Source organism: Salvelinus sp. IW2-2015, linkage group LG28, assembly GCF_002910315.2.
Source record: "Salvelinus sp. IW2-2015 linkage group LG28, ASM291031v2, whole genome shotgun sequence".
In the NCBI taxonomy this organism is placed as follows: domain Eukaryota; kingdom Metazoa; phylum Chordata; class Actinopteri; order Salmoniformes; family Salmonidae; genus Salvelinus; species Salvelinus sp. IW2-2015.
This window is the reverse complement of record NC_036868.1, coordinates 22,716,175-22,741,956: the sequence shown is the minus strand read 5'-3', so window position 1 is coordinate 22,741,956 and position 25,782 is coordinate 22,716,175. Positions and strand designations below refer to the sequence as shown.

General features: G+C 43.0%; 2 protein-coding genes across 3 annotated transcripts; both read right to left on the bottom strand.

Moving 5' to 3' along the window:
- Positions 1 to 5,851: 5,851 nt before the first annotated feature.
- Positions 5,852 to 12,799, bottom strand: stxbp6l (syntaxin binding protein 6 (amisyn), like). Its single transcript, XM_023974461.2, has 7 exons — positions 12,641 to 12,799; positions 11,824 to 12,011; positions 10,427 to 10,557; positions 9,981 to 10,320; positions 9,558 to 9,656; positions 8,696 to 8,868; positions 5,852 to 8,344 (listed from the first exon to the last, which is right to left on the bottom strand). Exons 2-7 carry the CDS (start codon positions 11,975 to 11,977, stop codon positions 8,321 to 8,323), a joined length of 921 nt encoding a protein of 306 aa, XP_023830229.1. The 5' UTR covers positions 11,978 to 12,011; positions 12,641 to 12,799; the 3' UTR covers positions 5,852 to 8,320.
- A 1,116-nt stretch (positions 12,800 to 13,915) lies between these two features.
- Positions 13,916 to 25,518, bottom strand: ddhd1b (DDHD domain containing 1b). Of its 2 annotated transcripts, none has more exons than XM_023973840.2 (13): positions 24,741 to 25,518; positions 24,312 to 24,515; positions 23,788 to 23,916; positions 23,334 to 23,481; positions 22,884 to 22,993; positions 22,402 to 22,508; positions 21,708 to 21,967; positions 18,941 to 19,019; positions 18,679 to 18,828; positions 18,337 to 18,401; positions 17,982 to 18,163; positions 17,048 to 17,299; positions 13,916 to 16,289 (listed from the first exon to the last, which is right to left on the bottom strand). In XM_023973840.2, the coding sequence occupies exons 1-13, from the start codon at positions 25,516 to 25,518 to the stop codon at positions 16,105 to 16,107; spliced, it is 2,649 nt and encodes an 882-aa protein (XP_023829608.1). In that variant the 3' UTR covers positions 13,916 to 16,104. The 2 variants fall into 2 exon arrangements, with proteins under 2 accessions (XP_023829608.1, XP_023829609.1); XM_023973841.2 differs by having other exon boundaries at positions 24,333 to 24,515.
- Between the last annotated feature and the right edge of the window lie 264 nt (positions 25,519 to 25,782).

Sequence of the window (25,782 nt, the reverse complement as noted above, 5' to 3'; positions counted from 1 at the left end):
GGCTGTCGCTGGGCAATCGGGCTTTCAGCTCCCTCCAAGATTTTCTATTGGGTTCAGGTCTGGGACTGGCTAGGCCCTCCAGGACCTTGAGTTGCTTCTTACGGAGCCACTCCTTAGTTGCATGCTGTGCTTGTTCGTGTCGTTGTTCATGCTGGAAGACCCGACCAGGACCCATCTTCAATGCTCTTACTGAGGGAGGAGGTTGTTTGGCCAAGATCTCGCGATACATGGCCCCATCCATCCTCCCCTCAATACGGTGCAGTCGTCCTGTCCCCTTTGCAGAAAAGCATCCCCAAAGGAATGATGTTTTCCACCTCCATGCTCACGGTTGGGATGGTGTTCTTGGGGTTGTACTCATACTTCTTCTTCCTCCAAACACGGCGAGTGGAGTTTAGACCAAAAAGCTCGATTTTTGTCTCATCAGACCACATGACCTTCTCCATTCCTCCTCTGGGATCATCCAGATGGTCATTGGCAAACTTCAGACAGGCCTGGACATGCACTGGCTTAAGCAGGGACCTTGCGTGCGCTGCAGGATTTTAATCCATGACGCGTAGTGTGTTACTAATTGGTTTCTTTTGAGACTGTGGTCCCAGCTCTCTTCATGTCATTGACCAGGTCCTGCCGTGTAGTTCTGGCTGATCCCTCACCTTCCTCATGATCATTGATGCCCCACGAGGTGAGATCTTGCATGGAGCCCCAGACCGAGGGTGACTTGACCGTCATCTTGAACTTCTTCCATTTTCTAATAATTGCGCCAACAGTTGTTTCCTTCTCACCAAGCTGCTTGCCCTATTGTCCTGTAGCCCATCCCAGCCTTGTGCAGGTCTACAATTTTATCCCTGATGTCCTTACACAGCTCTCTGGTCTTGGCCATTTGTGGAGAGGTTAGAATCTGTTTGATTGAGTGTGTGGACAAGGTGTCTTTTATACAGGTAACGAGTTCAAACAGGTGCAGTTATACAGGTAATGAGTGGGAGAACAGGAGGGCTTCTTAAAGAAAAACTAACAGGTCTGTGAGAGCCGGAATTCTTACTGGTTGGTAGGTGATCAAATACTTATGTCATGCAATAAAATCAATTTGCAAATTAATTATTTAAAAATCATACAATGTGATTTTCTGGATTTTTGTTTTAGATTCCGTCTCTCACAGTTGAAGTGTACCTATGATAAAAATTACAGACCTCTACATGCTTTGTAAGTAGGAAAACCTGCAAAATCGGCAGTGTATCAAATACTTGTTCTCCCCACTGTATATATATATATATATATATATATATATATATGTGTATGTAAGATGTGAACACGGCGTCCTGTACAGGGGTACAGACAGGTTAAAGAACCGCAGACACAGATGGGATAAACACACAGCTACACGCACGCACACACCTGTCCCACTTTGCTGTGTGCTCCCTGTGTGTGTGGCCCAGCAGCTGTCCATAATCCCGTCCCCAGACGACAGTGCCACTAGGACAAGGCCCTGGACTTGTGTGTTCTCTCTTCACAACAAATTGGATCCCCCCACCTCCCACCCAGCTCCTCTAATCTCTCTTTCTAGGTTAGGTTTTTCTGCTTTGATGTCACAAAGGATATCAGAAATCTTTGGAGTAAATCGGAGAAAAGTCTAACTGTTAAACTATTGGATTTTGTGACGCAGAGATTATCTACACAGCATTTTGTCTACAGATTTCAACCTGTAAACCATGGCATCATTGGAAATCAAAAAATGCTTGGAGCCCAAAATCAGATTGAGGGCATTGATGTATGTGAGAGATTAAGAGTTGATTACCTATTTCAACCAACACTTCTTCAAATGTTGTCTAGCCAGACGGCCTTCATAGAAAGCAGGTGGATGGACCATCCCAGCCAAAAGAGATTATAAGGATTCAACTTCAATTCTCTGGTGCTGGGATTAAGTCTCCAGTAAGGAAAATGCTCTGCTATTAAGATTATTACTGTAGGAACATTTGGCTTCAGGAGACAATTGAGTTGACGTTCTTCTGCTCGGAAGGGACAAGTCCAGGGCGAGTTTCGCAAACTACCTASGGAGGTGGTGTAGGAGATGTGAGAAATGTGCGGCTTTACACTACAGTAATATGTGGAACTGAGGGTGTTTTATTTTATTTTACTTTGAACGTTTCGTAGTGTAAGGCCAGGAAGATCATCAAGGACCTCAGCCTCCCGAGCAACGGCCTGTTCATCCCGCTATCATCCAGGGGGCGAGGAGGTCAGTACAGGTGCATCAAAGTTGGGACCGAGAGACTGAAAAACAGCTTTTATCTCAAGGCCATCAGACTGTTAAATAGCCATCGCTAGCCGGCCTCCACCCAGCGCTGAGCTTAGTCACTGTCGCTAGCCGGTTACTCATCCCTGCACCGTAGCGGCTTCTGCCCTATGTACATATTCATGGAACATTGGTCACTTTAATAATGTTTACATATTGTTTTACCCACTTCATATGTATATACTGTATTATAGTCAAGGCCATCCAATTCAACGATTGCTGTACATATCCTATTCTTTCCACGTATTCTTCAGATATACAGTGCAYTCGGAAAGTATTCAGACCCCTTAACTTTTTCCACATTTTGATACGTTACAGCCTTATTCTAAAATGGATTACATTGTTTTATCTTCCTCATCAATCTACACACAATACCCCATAATGACAAAGCAAAAAAAGTTCTGGGAAATKTTTGCAAATGTATACAAAAAAAAATGAAATATCACATTTACATAAGTATACAGACCCTTCACTCAGTACTTTGTTGAAGCACCTTTGGCAGCCTCAAATCTTCTTGGGTATGAMGCTACAAGCTTGGCACACCTGTATTTGGGGAGTTTCTCACATTCTTCTCTGCAGATCCTCTCAAGCTCTGTCAAGTTGGATGGGGAGTGTCGCTGCAGAGCTATTTCCAGATCTCTCCAGAGATGTTTGATTGGGTTCAAGTCCGGGCTCTGGCTGGGCCACTCACACCTGTGTTGTCTTGGCTGTGTGCTTAGGGTCATTGTCCTGTTGGAAGKTGAACCTTYGCCCCCGTCTGAGGTCCTGAGCACTCCGGAGCAGGTTTTCATCAAGGATCTCTCTGTACTTTGCTCCGTTCATCTTTCCCTAGATCTTGACTAGCCTCCCAGTCCCTGCCGCTGAAAAACATCCCCACAKYATGATGCTGCATGTAGGGATGGTGCCAGGTTTCCTCCAGACGTGACGCTTGGAATTCAGGCCAAAGAGTTCAATCTTGGTTTCATCAGACCAAATAATCTTGTTTCTCATGGTCAGAGTCTTTAGGTGCCTTTTGGCAAACTCTAAGCGGGCTGTCATGTGCCTTTTACTGAGGAGTGGCTTCCGTCTGGTCACTCTACCATAAAGGCCTGATTGGTGGAACCCTGCTGAGATGGTTGACCTTCTGGAAGGTTCTCCCTTCTCCACAGAGGAACCATCGGGTTCTTGGTTACCTCCCTGACCAAGGCCCTTSTCCCTCGATTCCTCMGTTTGGCTGAGTCTTGGTGGTTCAACAATTCTTCCATTTAAGAMTGAYGGAGACCACTGTGTTCTTGGGGAMCTTCAMTGCTGCAGAAATGWTTTGGTACTCTTCYCCARATCTGTKCCTCGACACAATCCTCTCTCTGAGCTCTATGGACAATTCCTTTGACCTCATGGCTTGGTTTTTGCTCTGCCATGCACTGTCAACTGTGGGACCATATATAGACAGGTGTGTGCCTTTCCAAATCATGTCCAATCAATTGAATTAAACAGTTGGACTCCAATCAAGTTGTAGAAACACCTCAAGGATAATCAATGGAAACAGGATGCACCTGAGCTCAATTTCGAGTCTCATAGCTAAGGGTCTGAATACTTATGTAAATAAGGTATTTCTGTTTTAGAATTTTTATACATTTGCAAACATTTCTAAAAACCTTTTTATGCTTTGTCAGATTCCAGATTTTTATTTAATCCATTTTAGAATAAGGCTGTAACGTAACAAAATGTGGAAAACGTTGAGGGGTCTGAATACACTTTACTATATTTTCTATCMACATGCTGTCCATAATGTCCATCACATACATTATATACTGTACATATATACATATACAAGCTCCGGACTCTGCTCATCCTAATATTTATATTTATTAATTCCATTTACTTTTAGATGTGTGTATTGTTAGATATTACTGCACTGTTGGAGCTAGGAACACAAAGCATTTCACTATACCCGCAATAACATCTGCTATACATGTGTATGCGACCAATTCAATTTGATTTTGCACAGTAGCGCCCCCCTGTGGTACACTGGATAAGGACATCCTGTTCTTCTGACTAACAATAAATTATTATTAATGCAATAAATTAATTACTGTAGCAGTCAAATAGTGATGACAATATCCCCAAAAGCTATTAAAAACTTAAATGCTCTCCCAGGTCGGCTTTATTAAGCATAAAACAGAAGAAAACAGACTGAAACAGGGAGGGACTACCAAAATGTATTCGATTAGAGCTGCTTATTTTGGTTTTCCATTGAAAAACATTTTGCCACAGCTTACCCAAATGATTGCAACTTCTGTGTGCCTGGCCAATAGTCGTGACTCATGACACAGCGGTCTGAGTCAGAGTTAAGCCACACTTAAGTCAGACTTAAACTGAGGGTAAGTGCCATGTTAACGTCCAAGGAGGAAAAGACAAGAAGGRTCAATATGAGATTGATGCAACGTCACTGCTGCTCCAAGGCCACAAAGTCACGACCGGCCCTTCTTGCTGATACATCTACTTTAGGCATCAGGAAATATATATTTTGTCGATACGACACACTTGACAATTCCTGTTGTGACCATGAATGTTAAACATATTAGCCACAACGTAATACTGATGTGTATATCAGAATATACCTAATGGTACTAMATGAGTCAATTATAAATGACATCTCTGGTACTTAATAAGAACTGAGTCATAGATTAAATACAGTATATGTGACCAAATTGCAACTATGGTAATGGTACTAAATGAGTAAATCGTAAAATACATCTACGGTACAAAAGCAGGAGATAAGTAGTTCATTTACATTTTGTAAATACAGTACCACAAACACAAGTCCTATCACACCACATACAATGAATTAAATGATTTTCAATTTATATCCCAGTCATCTCAGTGTGTCTGTTTTGCCCTGCATGAGAGTAGGTGACTCAAAAGCAATGTTGGCATTTATAAAAGCACTTCATTTTTTTTTTTTTTTTTACCTTGTCCTCATGCATTATATTTTAGTTGCATCGTAACAGTTACATCAACGTTAAGTACTGTATTCTCCAGACAGATCAGAGACGGTTTTCCTCAGATCCATAGATGCACACCAAGCCGCCTTGATATACAATATATCAAGATACAGACAGATGTATTGCATAAGCAATATTTTCCAGATGATTAGAGAATAGTTTTTATTGGTTTGGAGAGTGGTTTGACAGAGTTATGACTGTGGATTGAACATGTGGGCAGTAAAGCTTATGATCCCAAAACAATGATCCCAGTTCTTTTAAGCTTAATTTCTTTCTACTGAACAATCACTGGTGACTGAGAAATTTCACTGATCTAAAATATTCCTAACAAACAATCCTGACCATAAGTTATTGCCTACATTATCTGTAAGAACATTCAAATGTGTTCTATTGTCTATGCAAAAATAATTACATGTTCAAAGAATACCTTTAAGTAACGACGTCATTTGTGATGGACGGTGATCAGATTTKACTGCTGTTTGAGCACCCTCTACTGTTGGGAAATCGAGCAAACAAAAGTAACGTCCTATACCTCTGTCCAGGGACATACGAGACACTATCACAATGAAAACAGAACATCAGATGGGTCCCRTTTCATTTATTGGGTCAAGAAGGAATGTTAAGGTCATTGGTCTTCTCATTCAAGACAGTACAAGAAATCTCATTTACACTTAGAACAGTACTTGAAGCTCTGTAGTATAAGGCAATGTTAAACTCTACATTTCAAGGAACAATAAAGAGATGTCAGTACAGGGTTTAACGCCACGATCAGGCTATAAAATTTAAAAAAGGTAGTAAAACACTATTCTTGGACAATTCATTTAGATTCTAACCCATCTTTTGCTACAGCAGTAATATAGCAACAGAAAACATGCAGTCAGGACAAGCGCCCTCTTTGGATTCCACTCCTGCCACAGAATAAGCTTCATTCTAATAAGAGTACTCTGAAGACAGAGGTAAGACTACCCTCTCACTTTCTATGAGACGTTCAGCATAAAGGAGGGACATACTGCCCCAGCATATCAATTAAAGGAACACTCCACCCCAAAACTGTCTTTCAGTATTTGTTTCATTGGTCCATTGTTGAGTCTCAAAATGTTTTGCTTGTCAGCAATCAAGTTCTCAAGATATGCAACTATCAAAATACATCAGTCGGGGATGATTTCTGTATCCTGTTGCTGCATCTTGCATCATATATGACACAAAAAGCATCATTCAGGGATGATTTCTGTATTTTGAAAGTTCGATATCTTGAAAACGTGATTGCTGACAAGCAAAAACAKTCAAACTATGTCAATGGACTAATGAAAAAAATACCAAAAGATAAGAGTTAAGGAAAACGCCATCCCAAAACTGTCTGTACTGTGTAGAATAAAAATATTATCACTGGGCATCAAAACAGCAAACAGCATTTAGCTAGACCTTCAACAACTACACCTTCATCTTAACCAACCCTCATCACTAACCAACTGAACCATCTCATCTCTACCAGTCTCCTCATCACTAACCAACTCCCCGGTATCATCTATACAGTTAATCAGAAACTTCATCGCACCAACGTCGTCCCCAGGATCAATTTGCTACCGCATAGAGCCGGCTGGGTGGACGTGATWACCATCACACGCCAACATTCAGTCAACATTAAATACCTTCCTTATGACCTCACCTAGAAGAACCCTGGTCTACATACGTGAACCCACCATTCCAACTGCTACACGCAACTCTTTTTTGACATGGAAGCGGCATTTGAAGGACATGCATACATGTAGATATGGCACAAGAGACAAAAACAGATGACATACGTGACAAGACAGTGACAATTCAGGGGATCAATTAATCCAAACACGATTAGACAAAGACAAGAGACAAGAGCAAGGATCAAATAGGAACATATTAACTTGAATTTGGAATAGTGACTAATCAATGGTTTTGATACAAGCAGGGAAAGAGCACTGGAGGAATTGAGCATTGAAAAACAGTGAAAGCAAATGAGTGCATATTCCACTTTAGAAAGAGCAAAGAAATCAAGACTATTACACAATCACGCAAAGAAAAAAAAAGGATTTCACCAGGTGTTCCTTGTTCCCCTGCACCTGCTCTGACAACCATGAAGGCAATAACCTTAAAACAGCCACACTTAAGCATTCAATGCCATTCAAACATTCAATGAATGTGCAATTTGTTAAAAATAAAAATAAAAATAAAAAATCTACAAAATGGGTTTGTCACATACTTCGTAAACAACAGGTGTAGACTAACAGTGAAATGCTTACTTATGGGCCCTTCACAACAATGCAGAGAAAGAGAAAAAAAAAATGTGGGAAAATAATAACACCAGGAATTCATTTGCAATCCGAKTTGCATCGGTTCGTGCCAATATTCACAAGCTGCTCTTTGTGTGTGCCTATTCAGTCATAAATGATCAATAATTTATGCAATGAGCAACAACAACAAAAAAACAGCACTGAAATTATACATTCATGGTGGAGACACGTAGGTTCTCAACTTCACTTGTCAGCTGTTCACYGTGTGAATTCATGAATCCATATTTAAAAGATCTAAAGCCGCACAAAAAATCTAAAATCCTTGTTATCAGAGAAGAGGCTACTGAAGCAGGGACGACGTGTACACTCAAACAGTGGGAACATTGTGACACTACATTGCCATCCAGTATAACAACTATCTATCCCATGAAAGGACACCATCATGTAATCCACAGGTCCAGTTCTAGAGGTGAAAGGTCATTCTTTAATCCTGGGGGGTCCATAACTGGGCCGTCCTCCCCACTGCCCATCTGTAAACATTTTAAAGTCCTTCTGACACAAGTGACAGTTGCTTGTCCACAGTCTAAGTCCTAATAGCAAGCGCAATAACCCAGTACTAGACAGGATTCTTCAGAGGAATTGCAGTGTGACCACTGGGTATCAACTCAGTMCAACATTAGTCCATTAGTTTCAACTTAGTCAAAGATTAGTATAAATGTTATTACATAGAATTAACAAGAAAATTAGGGCCAACGACTCCAGGAGCAGTTCCACAGGAAGATATGCCTCTAGTTTGAATACTTCAGAGCCAGCTAGAGGAGAAAGAAAATCATAATTTACACATTCCAGATAATTTCCTATGAAATAAAAACTTTTTTTCTCTCACTTCGATGGGCCTCTTGGGAGGGCATTCTAGGGCCTGATATTTGTTGATGAGGTTGACTGTAGCTCTGCTGGCTTTCTCAGTGGGTAAACGTTCTGAACAAAGTCAATGTACACAGCAGGATAGCCGTAGTGTGGAATGATGCACACTTCATAATAAAAGTGGGACCAAAGTGGACCAAACTCAGGGGGTGAAGTCAAACTTTTACCCACATGCTGAATCTCTGTGTGTGTTAGCGTGTGCGTGTAAACTATTTACATTCAAYAATGCTATATCACACCTTGTGAGCAGTGTCTGCAAACTGCTGGGCTTTGTGCATTAGGTCTACCGTCTTGTCCTCGGCCCGGCCCAGTCTCTCCCCACGCTCCTGCAGGGCCTGGCTGGCCCTCTGGACTACACTACCCATACTGCCCCCTGGAGGGCGCTGCCCACTGGGACCTGCTCTAGGACCTGCTGCACAACACACAGGGACAGAGAGTAGTGCATCAGAGATGGGATACTAAGAAGAATGCAAACAAATCCTGTTCATTGATAATTAACAATTATAAAACAGCCTAGGCACGAGTTCAGTATGTTCATGGGTGAAAGTGTCAAAGAGAAGGAGTGCTGATCTAGGATCTGTMCATATAATAATATTCATTATGATCCAAAAGGCACTCCTACACTGAGACGCTTTGTGGATACAAGCCTGGACTGGTCAGCTTAGGACAAAGACTCCGCAACATTTGCTGTTGGTCTGTGTCTCTAGGCCCTGCTACCGCCTGGCACCTCTCCCAGTGCTACACATGACAACCCCCCTGTCWGCGGGTTCAATGGGGAGCCGCGTTCCTTCTCAGTCTCCCTGMCCCGGAGACTCAAGGCCAGCCTTTGTTTTTTAGCAGGAGGTTTGGACACAAAGTCACCACTCATCTAGGCACAACCTCATAGAAGAGCCATTCTCTACTGCAGKGGAGAGGTGTAACAGAAGACAATAGACCAAACCCATCCATCTCCTGAGAGAGGATTAGGAATCCATGAGAATAGAACAGATACAGCCACAGGCCTACTAAGGTCATCACCACATGCCTTTTGTCATCTCTGCAAAGATTGTGTTGCTACTCAGTGAGTATTAGGGGTTATTTGGCCTTTTTTGACTCACTTACCTCCAGCCTGAGAACGGCTTTGGTTTGAAACCATCACCTTCTTCATGCGGTTGAAAAAGACCTTGCAACGGTACAGGACCAGATTCATTTTGCAGGCATCTGTTAAAATGACAACAAAGACTCAAATAGTGGAATCTGATAATAGCCGTATTATAACCATGATCAAAATAGGCAAATAGAAACTACAGAATCAAACATGAAATTGGAGTCCCTGCCATATTATATGAGACGAGAAGACAAGCCACTCCTAGGGTTGACCCAGTGGTCCCAGAACAATTCACACTCACATATGACCCAAATTCGCTCCCTAACCCTTCCCCTAGCACTCCGATTTGAAAACATGGAAGGGTTAGGACCAAGGAGAAGGGAGGGAATTGGGACCGACTGTTGATAGACTGTGCTTATCCTTCAGCACTCCCTTACCTCCCGTGAGTTTGGACTGACAGTTGACAAACTCAGTATGACGGGGCCTGGGACCCACGGTGCTCTTCCGTCTAGCCTGGGCCCCTGGTCCTCCTATCTGGCCCMCTTGGGCCCCTGGGCTACCCTGGCCCCCTTGGGCCCCTGGGCTACCCTGGCCCCCTTGACCTCTTTGGCCCTTCTGCTGGTCTCCAGCTGGGCTACCAGGGACCCCCTCCTTGCCTTCCCAATAGGTCTGACAGGCGTGGTACATGATCTGGATGAAGATGCACTTCTCTGGCGCTGAGCTGGCCACCCATTGGTCAAAGGCGTTGTCGAACACCAGGTCAAACTCTGGGCAGTCCTGAGGGAGACACACAGGAGGGATACAATATAGGTCACAGGACAGTAGGGGGAATAGTGGTCTAAACATCCCAGCCAATAGGCATGTATACTGGTGGTGATGTCACCTTGTTGGGGTTGATGCCGTTGACCTGGCGAAGCTGCTCCACGGCCCACTGTGACCTTCTGGTGAAGGGGGCGGAGCCTCCAAATCGCTTGACTTTGGTGATGAGGAGCTGAGCTGGCCTCTTATTGGTCACTGGGGGATTGGGAGGGGTCAAGGGTTTACAAATATGCCAATACTGAAAGGTAAGCAAGCACACTTCACAACATCCATAATAGAGGAAGAAAATGTAAATGTACTCCCTACTAGAATGAAGATAGAAGATTAAAAGACACTTGATAAGACTGGCTATCCAGTAATGGATATGCGTTTCATTGTGAACAAATTAACCCAACACAGAAGGCATTAGMAATCAGTCACCATCACAGATCAACAAACAGACCGCCAATGCCTATTCTTCTTCAGTGGTTTCTCTTGTTCACACGATAAGAGGGTTTTGTAACGGGGGGAGATTGGCAGTGCCAGCTGAGGACACCCAGCCAGCCATCACCCACCCATCAGTGGTGTTTGGGTAGGGCCAGTGAATGACCGTGGCTCTGGGTGACTTCATCACAGTAACAATAGCGACTATGAAGACGGGTGACACTGAACACAGCTAAATATATGTGAATGATCCTTCCTGCTCAATTTTAGGATCCATGTCCTCTGACAGTGTCAGATGCAAAGATCTTAGATTACCAGCAGCACAATATCATTATTGCAACACGATGAATACCTCTGCATCCTTCTCTTCAGACAATGCCACTATGAGACAGTTAAAACGCAGATTTTCAATAACCTACTGAACAAGCGAGTTGTACGTAGCAGGACTACAGAGTAGCAACAGGACAGTGAACTGTAAAAGTCACACTGATCTATCAACCTGTCATCTCAGTATACCTGGGCCCGTATTCACGTCGAGTCTCAATGTAGGAATGCTCGTCTGGATCAGGTCTCTCCCCTCTTATTCATTATGATTTAAAGCTGCAATATGTAACTTTTTGGGCTACCTGACCAAATTCACATAGAAAGGTGAGTTATAGATCTGTCATTCTTATTGAAAGCCAGTCTAAGAAGCTGTAGATCTGTTCTATGTGCGTCATTTCTATGCTTCAAGTTCTTAAGTTTCGTTTTTGAGACTTTTACTAATCGGTTTTGTACACYAGTTTAAAAACAGCAGAAAATACTATATTTTTGGCTATGGAAAATATATTTCACAGCAGTTTAGATGGTAGTGATTCTCTAAACTTGCTTGTTGTCAAATAAACTGATTTATATGACAATTTCTGCATAGTGCAAAAAGGCAAAACTGATCCTAGATCACCACCTACTCTGAGACACTTTTTTCCAACAAAAAAAATGTTGATTGCAGATGTAGTCATGAAGATTTTTTATTTTTTATTTTTTTTAAATAGGTGTTACCTGACAAACAGATGTATGTCATGTATTCTCCCTTGCCTCCAGTGGGCAGAAAGGGGATCCTTTTCCTCTTTCTCCTCTTCACCTCCACAGCCACTAGCATCCTCTCATCCCGGGGAGCAAATACCTCCCTGTTGATAGCTGACTGGATATTCATGGTGGAACTGGGTGTAGGATATTTGATGAGTGATCTATGAAGATAGTAGACRGTGAGACTGATGATTAGATTAGTTTATTAGTCACATGCACAGGGTCACAGATGTAATTGTAGGGTACAGTGAAATTCTTATGCCCCYGAGCTCCAACAGTCCAGGTCAAAAAAAGAGAAGTGAATGACAATCATTTAAAAAAAAATAAGTGAGATATATATACATACACACACACACACACACGTGTAGCAATGATAAAGGTCCATTGGTGGGTGGGGGCAGGGTAAGTGTCCGTTGGGGGTGGGGGGTGGAATGTCCATAGGGAGAGTAGTAGGGGAGTAAGTGAGAAGTGAATGAAACATTAATATATACATATTCATTCATGTAATCTTGATTTCCTGTGTGTCATATATAGACCATCATTAAACATCAAGGACCCTTAGAGGGTTATTTCTAACTAGTAAAGCTAAATGACTTAAATGTAAATGTAAATGTAGTAAAGTGGTGAACGTTACACCTCTAAAAGTGGCAGAATATTTCAATCAGTTGTGGATCTAACTTACTTAACCGGAGTCAATTAAATTAATCGTCGCAAAATGATTTGCAATAAAATTCTCCATGGTGGMCTTCAGAACAATTTGCAAGAGAGCAGAAATAATCGTTTACAATACCTGTTTTGTTGTTTTACCCCTCACTCCTTCGAGACGCAGAAACAGAGAAGCTGCAGTAATGCTCACCAAACTATTCCAACGCYTTATAACGGTGTTGTTTTGTCACACAACAACAGCATGCCTTGCGGAGAAGGCGAATCTGTCTGGGACGCCATCCCATTTGAGCAAGTTAGAAGTCACGTGGGAAATTGTACTGTTGAGTTGAATCTCATTACAATACATTTTAATAAATACAAATATTATTTTGTTTTAACATAATTAKCTTTATTATTTGCAGGTTGCAAATATCTGGAACATATTGATTTAAAAATGTATGTACTCTTTCAGTACTGTAAAAACTTCCYTGGACATGAAACTACTTTCAACGCGTAAATATTGGGATTGATCCACGAAATGARAGCCTTTTGCATCCCTTTAATATTKTAAGTAGAAATTGTGCACAAATATTTGATTTTAAAAGCCTGTTATATTACATGGAGTGACCACATGGAAAATTCAATAAATCMAWTTTTTTTWWWWKRAWWAARRMYWAMSKKRMMAAAWKKYCCYYYKKKSMWYCYYCMAAAWKKYYYCSRARKTTTYMRSMWYCATTACAARGCTCTAGTTATTTTGTTGTTTTGACAAAGTAATTTCTGAAGATCATTATGTATTTCATGTGAWTAGTGATTCATTTTAAGGTAAAAATAAAATAAAAAATCAACTGTCCCTCATTTTAAGGTCAACCCTGTCATGTGACCTGAACTCTCGTTTTAATATGGTGAAACTACTCCTTTAAAAAAAAGATCTGAAGACACATTGAACATCTAATAGTCAAATCATAGTGAGYTGGTTCTATTCTTTTTTCCCATTTTCTGGTGTTTTGTGGTTRAAAACTTAAAAGGGGCGAGCATAACACGYCAACCCTGTTACCCATAGACAAGCTAGAAATGTTTTCACAATAAATATAAAAATTGTCAAGCTTGCCCCTCCCTGTTGCACACAAGCTTCCATTCCCCGTCACAGGAGATTTATGGMTGATTTAAGATGAAGTCGTCAACACTGTTACGGTCAACCTTGTTATTTTATTTGGCACTTACTGAAGTATTTTTTTATTTAACCTCTTCWGATGGGAAAGCCATCTGTTTTGTGTTAGGTTTGAACATGTGCTCTTTTTGACAGAATGTTAAAATTAGGTGGCGTTACACTACTCAAAAGGCACCTAATTGGTGGAATGACCGATGGGCTGKCTTGTCTTTGTTCATGAGTACATTTGAATAAACTGAGACCACAGACAGCTGTAGAGATACATTTTAATGTATAACAAAAGGTTTACCAAGGTTAAACATTACATCATTAATTTGAACAAAACACAGGTTAAAAAGAGTGAGCAATGAGCATGACAGTGGATTGGGCAGTAAGTGGAAACATGACAGAAAAATAGTGTCCTCTAGTGCAAGGCAAATGGGAGTATAGCTGAAGAATAGACTACCCACAACACAATCAATCACAATTCAATGCCCTTAGGGTACAGTACATTTTGCCTCGAATGACAACTCTATGCACAATTAAGAGAAGACATCTATGTCAGTTAAACATTATGGCACATGAATGGGTAAGTTGTATCATAAGGAAGAAGGAGGTATCAGCGTGCTATGTTTGAGTGTAACAGTGACAGTGTGATATGTAAACCAGGATATGCAAAACCAAGGAGAAGCACGAACAAAATTCTCTAAATACTCTTTTCACACTACTGAGCCAAACTTAATCAAGCTGTATTGGACTGGCCTGGTTACGTATACACCATAGTTGCTGGAATGACGGCTAGAAAGGACAAAGTGAAAAGAAAATATCTGTGCCAGCACAGTACAGTTCGGCTCGGCCATATAGTGTGAATCAGGCATTTGTAAGCGCAGATGCAATGGGATGACACAGTAGCATACCTAGGAATCTGACAGTATGACTTAACAAGGGATGCACTCAAACACATCTGAGGAGAACTTAAAAAGCAAACATTCACAAGAAAGTAAAAAGTCATACTCTTAACACATACTGTGTACAAAATACATGACACCAAACATTTAAAAAAAAACTTCCTGATGGCAAGCTTGATTGATCATTGATTATGGCAGAGATCCAATTTGAGTGATGTCATTCAGTGTTAGTGTAATACATTTATTTATTTTTTACTTGAAAAAATCATGGAGGAACCCTCCAGGTGGCTTTCAATGAGCCCGCATGCTACACTCCCTCACTWCTAGCAAGACAATCTTAAGCAGAGCATATTCATCCCTGTCTATGTACATACTGCATATCATGCTTCGTTTTCATTTTGGCCCGAATAGTTATTGATTTAAATAAAGTGTTMGAGTAATAAGGAGTGTACTCTGCAGACTTCTCCACTGCAACTCTGTTTAGTTCCGTGGATGCACATGAAACGTTTTGAGTCCTTCATGTGTGTGTGTGTTCCTCTTGTTTTACTGATATGTCGTATCTCTGTTTGTTGCCTGACTAGAAAGTGGAGAAAAATGTAAAGCTACCGTATATGTGCAACATGTCAGTGTTAGTATTACAAATGGAGTGCTCTTTTCGATCAGAACAATTCACAATAGAACAAAGCAATTCGGTGGCCTTCCTATGGACCAGCAAAACCGACCGAACCTGCCACTGTTATAAGAGAGAGCTAAACAAAAAYTGTATTTGGCAACTTTGCTAAAGTTGTGTATCCAACATTAGTATCTTTCAGCCTAGTCTTGCAGTTAGTCRGTTAGTGTAAACATAATTTGGCGACTCCACGCATCGTCATAGCAGTAGTTAGTATATAGAGCTGCATTTCATTTTGTCTAAGTATGCTCCATCATTCATTTGGCTTTAACCCTAGCCAGGTTAAACCGGACTGAACGGATAAAACAATGGTGAGTGCAGTGTTCCGTCTGGCTACTTCAACCCTTCCATAACAATCCACTTTGATCGACCTGACGGGTTGAAATCAAACGATGCAATTGAATGGGTTTCAGTGTGCTTCTCTGAGGCATTCAGACCATGAAAGGATGGATTTGAATGTTACTCTCTCAACAGGCTAAACATCTGAATGAGTGTTGATGCTCAGTGTTGAGAGAGGTTAGGCTTGAGCCATGGCTACAGTTTCAGGAGTCACACAGACCGAGTCAAAGCTGTGTCCGACACCAACACAGTCCAAGAGACAGTCATCATTTACATTCACAGGAAAGAGGAACAGTCTTAATTGGGGTTGGTGGGTGCTTTGGAGGGKAGGCGGTATTCAATAAACCCACAGGGTGGATGAATTGACAGCATTGGGAACATTAGAGGAACAGTCACTATTAGAACCATAGGGTAAAGGGAACGGTCTCTGACGAGATCACCACCAGCTGACCACAGGTTGTGGAGTGGTCTCTGACACACAGATATGTCTCCTCGGTCTGGTTGCAAGATCAAGTGGGTGTGTTTGTGTGTGTGTTGGCTGTGGGTTACGATAACTCTGGGTTATCCTCAGAGAGCTGAGTGGGATACTCCTGTCTATACATGAAAGTGAGAAGAAATAGTGCCACGTCGTGTGAACACCAATAGGCAGTGTGAGAGGTCACCGCCGACCAATAGCGGCTCTCCACCATGCCCTCTCGCAGTTCAAAGTCAATACGCCTCTCCAACTCCACTGTAACACACAGAAAGACAAAGAGTTTCACAACAAACACACACACACACACACACACAAAACACGCACTTTAAATACTAGCCATAGATACTGGGACAAAGCAGTTACAAAACGCAATAGGGAAACCTCTGTCAAAAGGGCATAGTGCGTAGTAAAGTTCACTGCTGGCTTTCGAAAACAATATGAGGGAGTAGGGTCCAATACATTTTTCATATACTTAAAAATAATTACGATGTACTTGATTTAGCCTGCCTAGCTTGAGTTTGCTCCTTTGGTTATGACACCGGTTTGGTTCCTTGGCTGTCCCCCCCCATAGGATAACCCTTTGAATAACCTATTTAGGTTCCAGGTAGAACCCTTTCCACAGAGGGTTGTACATGGAACCCAAAATAGTTCTACCTGGAACCAAAAAGAGTTCCCCTATGGGGACAGCCAAAGAATACCTTTTGGAACTGTACTACAGGGCAGAGTTTATAGATTTCTTCTTTCCAATTAGTTTTTCCTGGCCACTGTGCTCTTGCTTCTGCCTTTGCTTGGGTCTAGGGCCGGGTTACTGTAAAAGCACCTTGTGACAACTGCTGATGTAAAACGGGCTTTACAGACACATTTGACTGACTGATTGATTGTGCCTGACAAGCTAAATCAAGCACACCTCAACAATTTAGTATAAAATATTTGCAATGCATAATTGATCCAGGTCTGTGGGGAGCACTAAGGTAGATGCTTCGGTTGAATAGATCTGGTATAGGGATACGTACATGTGGTGTTGTCCAGGATAGCCGAGCTGGAACGAGACATGGAGTGCTCTATTTCTCTCGTCTCCTCGACTACCGCTAACTTCTCCACTAACTCCGCAGCCACGCCCTCCTCCCCTGACACGGCATTATCCACCTCCAAGACCCCGCTCTCCGAGTCGGAAGGCTCCTCCTCCACGCCGCCCACGTGACCACTTGAGCGCGAGAAGCGGGAGAAGAAGATCCCGCCGATGCCTTTGCCGAGACTTGCCGCGCCTGCCGAGACGGAGAGCACACAGCGAAACTCAAAGACAGACAAGCACACATGCACACACTCACGATCACATGGTACAGCACAGGACAACACATAAGCCTACTAACTTCTCACAGATATAGGCAGGAAAACAAGGGAACATTTATACTGTACCCATCACACCCATTGATTTACATAATAATTGCATTAGACTTGGTCCTATACTGTAAAGAGTTCGGTAAAAAATTATATCTAATCATGAATTAAGGAAATCCTTTATTCATAGGTTCTATGGTGTCAATCCCTGTGACAAGACTTAATGGCTCTCCATTGATTTGTTGAGGCTGGGTGTTCTGGACAGTGGTTCTGTGCTTGGCTTGCTGCTACATCAGCTAGGCAAACTACTTCTGTTTCAGCGAGCTAAAATGAGGTATTTCCACAGAATAAAATAATTATTACACACACACATATATATATCTTCATGCGTGGGTCTGTCCTTGACTAAAGCCTAAAAGCCCACTCTCTCTACTATAAAATAACAAAATAAGCCAATTTCAGGAAAGACCAAAGTAAAAAACACCAACAAGATAAACAAAGAGCAAAGTCTAAAAAGCAAGGAGATAAAAATGAAGAATCCATCACTGAAAGTCCCTATGTCTCTCCCTTCCTCCCTCCCTCCCYCCCGTCTCTCATTCTCTCTCTCACCCATAATGCTGGCTTTCCCCAGGTTCGTAATGGACTCTCCGTAGTGTCTTCGGGCCTGAGGGGGGGAGGTACAGGGGCTAGGGAGGCTCTCCGTGTCCGAGACGGATGTACTTTCCTTCAGTGCAGGGTTGAGAAGCGTGGGACGGATCTGGTCGTACGGAGTCGGACTACTTGTGTTATACCTGTAGATCCCGGTCACAATACAATACATGTCATTCACAAACACTGATTCGTACAAAACTGCTCCAAGGGTGCTGCTCTGCTGCCGATTCTGTGCTGTCCCAATATATGTGTGTGTCTGTGTACTGACTGTGATCTATTCTATTCAAAATAATATACCAAATCCACTACTCACCAGTGTATTTGGACAGGTGAAATGTTACTGTAGTTCTTTAAGATTAGGGGCTCCAATCGGTACGCCTGAAAATACAGCCATAGGCATCATTAAGCACTTCCATCATGCCATCAGCAATCTCGGAACCGGAACCCAAAACCAAATCTTACGTACACTATCTAGCCAGCCACTTGATTTGACTCTGGAAGCACAAACGGAAACAGCAGGTATGTTTCTACCCCTACCACAGCCCTTCCTGAGCCCCTTTCCCTTCCAATCCTTTACGGATCTGCGACAGTATACCATCAGTGACTGACTGCATGACTGAATGACTCTACTGTCTGGTTCAGTTGGTTGGCTCACCACAGGGTCAGTAGGATGAAAGACGTTGAAGAGACGTTGGCAGATGGATTTGGGTAAGATGTGATCCTGGGTCACGTTGTTCCCCGGTCGGATCCCTCGCAACGCCAAGAACACGGCCAGAGGAGAACCCATGCAAAAGAAGTTCTCCACCTATAACAAAATAAAAGGCACAGAGAAAATCAAGAGGGGGAACCGCGGTTAAATCCATGGCTCAATCTAGCTGTCATAACAATTAGAAGGAATGAAATATGGAATTTGTCACCTTAAATTTCAAGGCTGAAGAAGAGCCTTCAGATGATGGGGATTGCAAACCAGCAAACTGATTTTCCAAATCCCGTAACCTTTAGACATGAATGCAACACCAATATTATCACACAACTGTAAATGAAACATAAACATTCAACACTGGGGACAAATGACGGTGGGATCTGGGTCCTATTCAATAGGAAACACCATAGCAAAAAAAGATCCTACAGAAAATGAGTTGGAAAGTTTAAGTAATCCCTCCCTGTTTGAGTCAGTTTTTCCCCGTTTGGTGCCTAATGAATTTGACCCTGGCCAGGGCCGTGAACAGACGTTTCAGGGAGATACTTTCATAATTCATACACCACATGACTAAAAGTATGTTTACACCTGCTCGTCGAACATCTTATTCCAAAATCATGGGCATTAATATGGAGTTGGTCTCCCCACTGTGCCGCTATAACAGCCTCCACTCTTCTGGGAAGGCTTTACACTAGATGTTGGAACAATGCTGTGGGGACTTGCTTCCATTCAGCCGCAAGAGCATTAGTGAGGTCGGACACTGATGTCGGGCGTGTCTCGCAGTCGGTGTTCCAATTCATCCCAAAGTTCTTCCACACCGATCTCAACAAACCATTTCTGTATGGACCTCACTTTGTGCACGGGGGCATTGTCATGCTGAAACAGGAAAAGGCCTTCCCCAAACTGTTGCCACAAAGTTGGAAGCACAGAATTGTCTASAATGTCATTGTATGCTGTAGCGTTAAGATTTCCCTTCACTGGAACTAAAGGGCCAAGCCCAAAACATGAAAAACWRCCCCAGATTATTATTCCTCCTCCACCAAACTTTGGCATTGCGCATGGTGATCTTAGGCTTGTGTGCGACTGCTCGGCCATGGAAACCTATTTCATGAGGCTCCCGACGAACAGTTCTTGGTTCTGACGTTGCTTCCAGAGGCAGTTTGGAACTCAGTAGTGAGTGTTGCAACCAAGAACAGATGTTTTTTTAACGCGCTACGCACTTCAACACTTGGTGGTCCCGTTCTGTGAGCTTGTGTGGCGTACCACTTCGCGGCTGAGCCGTTGCTGCTCCTAGACTTCACAATAACAGCACTTACAGTTGACCGGGGCAGCTCTAGCAGGGCAGAAACTTGACAAACTGACTTGTTGGAAAGGTGGCATTCTGTGTAGGTGCCACGTTGAAAGTCACTGAGCTCTTCAGTAAGGCCATTCTACTGCCAAAGTATGTCTATAGAGATTGCATGGCTGTGTGCTCGATTTGATACACCTGTCAGCAACGGGTGTGGCTGAAATAGCCTAATCCACTAATTTGAATGGGTGTCCACATTCTTTTTTTATATATAGTGTATCTCGGCAAAGGCCTATTTATTTCTGCAACAACACACTCTTTCATCATCACAAATTGGAAGCAAGCTAGTTACATTCCCTCTTAAAGACATGAATGCCATCGGAAAAATCGGGTGATCATTGATGTTGATGATTGATGTAAATCTACAAGTTAGCTAGCTCAATTTCTTTTACTGATTGTGATTTACCTCTATATGTCTTTCTGCTTCTATCTGCTGCGGGTATCAGCCAACCAGACCAAATATTGATGATGATTTAGGCTAAATCAAGTGTTAATACAATTTTAAGCTGCTGTTCATTTTTTTTTTACAAAGACAACAAACGCGTTAACAACACCATAGAGCACAACAGTATGAGTCATAAAACCCATAAAACCCAGCGGTCAAACAGAGAAATGGGTCCAATCGTTTTCCCACCATACATTTTTCCCATAKGGGATTTTGGAAACACAAAATAAGGGTCTGTGTTTCGTGTAGGCTTACTATGGCGTGACGTTTTAATAACCGTGTAAATCTGTCTCGGACAACGTGACGTTTATCAATATTTTTGCTATTTGCTATTTACACCCAACAAATAAAATGCTAATTAGCAGCTAATGTGGCTATCAAAAAGAACGAAAAATGCAATGATGATCTGGACAAGACTGCTGAATCGAGGCAAAGGTAAGAATTTCTAGATTAACTATCTAATGTTAGCTAAATGTAGTAATGAATAAATTGTCAAAATTCCTTTACATTTACGCGTTARCAAAGGTGCCAGATAAAGATGACGTGCTTGCAGGGATTTGTAGTCTTGCATAATGTCTACTTTGATGCTAATTAGCATTTTCGAATCTGAGAGTAAATAGAGACGAATATATTGATAAAAGTCACCTTGTCSGAGAGATTTACATGGTTATCAAAACGTCACGCCAGTGTAACCCTAAACAAAACACAGCCCTTATTTTAAGTCTATCTAAAATCCCCTATGGGAAAAATGAATGGTGGAAAAACGATTGGAACCATTCGTGTTTGACGGTTAGGTTTTATGGGTATTATGACACGTCTGTGGGGCTCTATAAAGAGGAGGGGGTATGGCCTGGGTCCTATCAGGACACACAGGGCACCCAGCGGGTCTTGCCAAAGCACGCCCGGCATCCCGTGTGCAACGAGTCAAGCCTGGGGTGGGGGTGATACTGTTGGCAGTACTGTTGATATATAAACTAGGTAGCTAGCTCAAGCCATGCATGTTTGGATACCCGGAGCATACGAGCTCCGTAAACAGCAGCTCAACAGGCACAACCAACGGACGGGTTAGGGGGTGGCAAACTTGATGACRACTTGTGGGCAGTGGGTTCCAAACAACAATGATGAAACAAAATAATATTTTTGGGGGAGGGGAAATTAGAGCCTGACCCTGGCTATTGAGTGTCTACCTACCTGAGTCGTGTGAGTCTCAGCTCCTCTTGTAGGTGACGTTCCTGATAGCTTGACCAGCACTCTTGCATGTCTTTTGTGTCCGGCGATAGTTCTTCAGGACGGAAGCGTACGGGGTCCCAGCCTGTCATGATGTCGAAGGTTATGACACAACCCAAGGAGTGGGACACGATGGACACCTTGCCACTCTCCTCAAACTCGGGGTTCCGCATGCAGAAGAGTGTGTATAGCCGATTCAGCTCCTGAGTTAGACCCCTAGTGATCTACAGACACACGAAGCATGATGAATCACATTTGTGTATTTGGCTGCAACTGCAAATTGGTAGATATTAGAGTTTGAGATTGAGTGTGTGCGTGTATGTGGTAAAATATGCATGGGACATGCAGACAAGTGTGTGTGTGTGTGTGTGTGTGTGTGTGTGTGTGTGTGTGTGTGTGTGTGTGTGTGTGTGTGTGTGTGTGTGTGTGTGTGTCTAGACACATGGCATGCGAAAGTGGACACTATCATATGTCTACTGTATGTTTATTTGACTCACAGTGACCAGAGGGCCCCCATAGTTGTCTACTCTACAAACAACAGACATACAGACCAGCGGTGGCTGGTGGCACCAAACATGGGGAGGAGGGGCTCATAGGATTTATGGTCATTTATTTGGAATGTTAATGAATGGGTGGTGCCACTAATTGAGAGTCTCACCTCGTCTCTGTACAGAGGGCTGGTGTAGTACATGATGTCCATAGCACTGCTGTTGAGCATGTCTCTGAGTCCTCGAACTTTGTCTGGAGTGATGGAGTCCACGGTGTCTGCAACCATCACACAACCACACACACCAAGTCACCTACAAATACATTTCAGTCCCTCCAGTAGTCAAACAGTGGGACTACAAGCAAAATGACCTATCTATACACACTATTAGCTGATGTTACTACTTAAAGGGATATTTTATTTCACCTTTATGTATACAGGTTTGTCTCATTGCAAGAGAGACAAGACAAGAAAAAGACATACATACACATACATATCCATTGTCTATGAGCAGGTGCCGGAGCAAACGATAAAAACCGGACTCTCCACCCTGCCATCTATGCTACCATGAGGTTTATTGGCGACAACGTTTCTCGACCACTCAGGTCTTCAATAGGTCACAAAGTAGGTGTGGCCAAACTGGCCAGACATACCTCCATCCAGGCACAGTTTGGACCTCCACTCCACAGGAAGGAACTCCACATGCTCTGTGGAACGATCGGAGAAATGCTTCTCCTCCATCTTCCTAGCAGCGTCCCTCATCCTGTAGACGAGTAAAAGCACAGAAGCAGATGCGCATAAACAAACGTTACACTACCAAGAATGTTTGGTCATATTTTCTTGGAATAGCCTCTTCATGAAGCTTTATGAGCGCATTATTATTGCACAACATAGCTGTGAATAAGTGATCATAAACAATGGTGCCGTGACAGCTTTAGATTGAATCTTCCAGGTCCAATCGTTGGTATCCTTTCTCCCACTCTGCTCACTTTCCCTACAATAATACTAGATTATAAACATATGAGATTGTATAAAACTCTATGGCAGGTTCTGATAGGGTTTAATACAGTATTATAACAGAGTTCATTGTTCCTGTAACTCACATGCTTGTGTTCCTGATGATGCGGCCCTCATCCATCTTCTGGCCTATCCCATGCACCACAAAGACAATGTGTGTTGTTTCGGGCGGTGTGTCTTCGGGCGCTGCCTCCTCCACATAGCCCCGATGGAGACGCGTCCCACTACTGCCAGCTGAGGAGGACACAGGGGAATTATACCAGTTATTATACAGGACACTGTAAATGTAGTTTTATACAGTACAGAAACACAGTATTTGAGCTAGTTCTTTCTGTCAAAATGTATGTTTTTAGTCAGGATCATTATGAGATGAAAAAAAATACATTATAAGGGTGTCATACATGCTTATGACAAGGCTTATAATGCATTATAACCATAGGTGCACAATCGTACCTGCAGGTTTTAAGTTAGGTGTTATACACCATGTTGTAGGCAGTGAAACACAGAGGATTCTTTTTTCACCTCAGTGGGGATACAAACCTTTGGAGAAGCCCAGTCTCTGGGTGACAGTGCGTGCGATCTTGGAGGTGGTGGCATCACTGTAGAGATACACCTCGTCCACACTCTGCCAGTCCACATGGCTTCGGCTTAGTTTCAAACTGTGGATTGCTGTAAGAATCAAGAGGAAAATTAATTAACATAGACCTAATAACTTCATTCCGTTAATGTGAATTAAGTCTCCAGTGACTTTTGTAGAAATCCCACTTCCATACACCACTTGCATGCACTCAATCAAGGGTCGTGTTCCGTAGGTACTAAACGGAAGAAAATTGTCCAGAACGGATATGAAATTGTCCAATAAGATTCGCTTGTTTTTGTTTTCTGCGGTAGCCATGTGCGACGTTCTAGCCATGTTATTTTCTTTCCTTATTCAAAGTGTTTGTTTTTGGGCCCAGAACCAGTGTGTTGTTCATCTATATCATTCACATAGAATGTGACACATACACCCTTCATCAACACTGTCACGCCAGACGCCCCACATGGCACGCCCCCGTCCCACTTGCCATTGAGTCCATCCACTTTACCCTCCTTGCTGTCCACTGTGGTGGTCACCACTTCGGTGGCAGTCTCGTAGATCTCCCTCATCTGGTGGCCACGAAAACGGCCCAGGTGCTCCAGCTCGATGAGGTCACTCTCGTCCTCCTCCAGAGGAAGCCACGTGCCGTCGATGAACCACTGGCCCCTCATCACAGGAATACGGTCCTGCTCTGTGGACGAAGGGGTTGCGATGTATGGTCATGTCGGTCCAACTGTATTGAATGAGCAGGTACTGAATGAGCAGTAGGCTAACTTTGCTCTATGCTCGGACAGATGTGGGACTGTTGTGACATGCTTATTGAATAGGAATGGTATCAGTGTGATAAAACCAGGATTAACAAGACAAACCGCACGAGAGAGAGAAACATCTATAGTGATAAGAATAAGCTACTCACGGTTCCAGTAGACGGGGTAACATTCTTTCTCTTTGACATCCACTTCATAGAGACCCCCTCTGACGCAAACAGCCTCAACGTTGACACTTATGGAATCCAGGTCGATGTCATCCGTCTCGTATCCTCCCTCCCCTCCACCTTCCCCTGTTACCGGATCCGCTTGAACAGCTCCCCCCTCCGCCACATCCTCCGGTTGGGCCTCGGACCCCGTGGCTGACCCACTGGCGTTCTCTGGTTCGGTGGGACATTTCACCTTGCAGGGGTTTAGTTCACATAATTTGCGATAAATGACTTCAATTTTCAAAGAGTCGTGTCCAACAAATGGCTTCCAGGTTCTCTTGTCCTCTTTGTAGAACCATCGCACTTCCTCGGGTCCCAGCTCGGTGACGACCTCCCCGCGGTGTCTGGAACTGTTGGAGCGGTTCCGCTTCTTTGTAGTCACATTCCCATCACTTTTGGTGTACTTCAGGTCGTTTGTGATGTCCAAATAGCCTGTCCCTGAGTCGGGGAGAGAGTGATAGCCCGAGTAAGTTTCCTCCACTAGGCCCAATATCATGCCGTCTTGAGATAAACGGTGATCGCCTAGCAGCAACGGAGGCAAGTGCATTTCCAAGCCGGACTGGACCGAGTCCATCGCCCCGTGTATAGTCTCTCCCATCGGTTCCTCGTAGCAGGACACAAACACATCATTGGCCATATCCCAGTCATTGCTGCTCACGGAATTATTATCCGAGCTCAGTCGACGGGTAGTCGACTTAATGTCCTTAAAATTGCTCATGACTTGACAAAAAAAATTCAACAGTTTGTTCCCTAAAAAACAATATGTCCTACGTTCTCAAACTTATTTATTTCTGCGCCTCTTGTTGACCTTTGATTGACAGTCATCAAAGGTCCAGGACTAACGGTTTCCAAACCTTCTCCTTGATTACTGCAAATGCCACCATCTTTGAGCCGGTTCATCCACTCAGTACCCAGATATAGGCTACCAAATTTGAGACTTTTTGAAATTACTGATAGATATCCTACTACTCAGAGACCCATT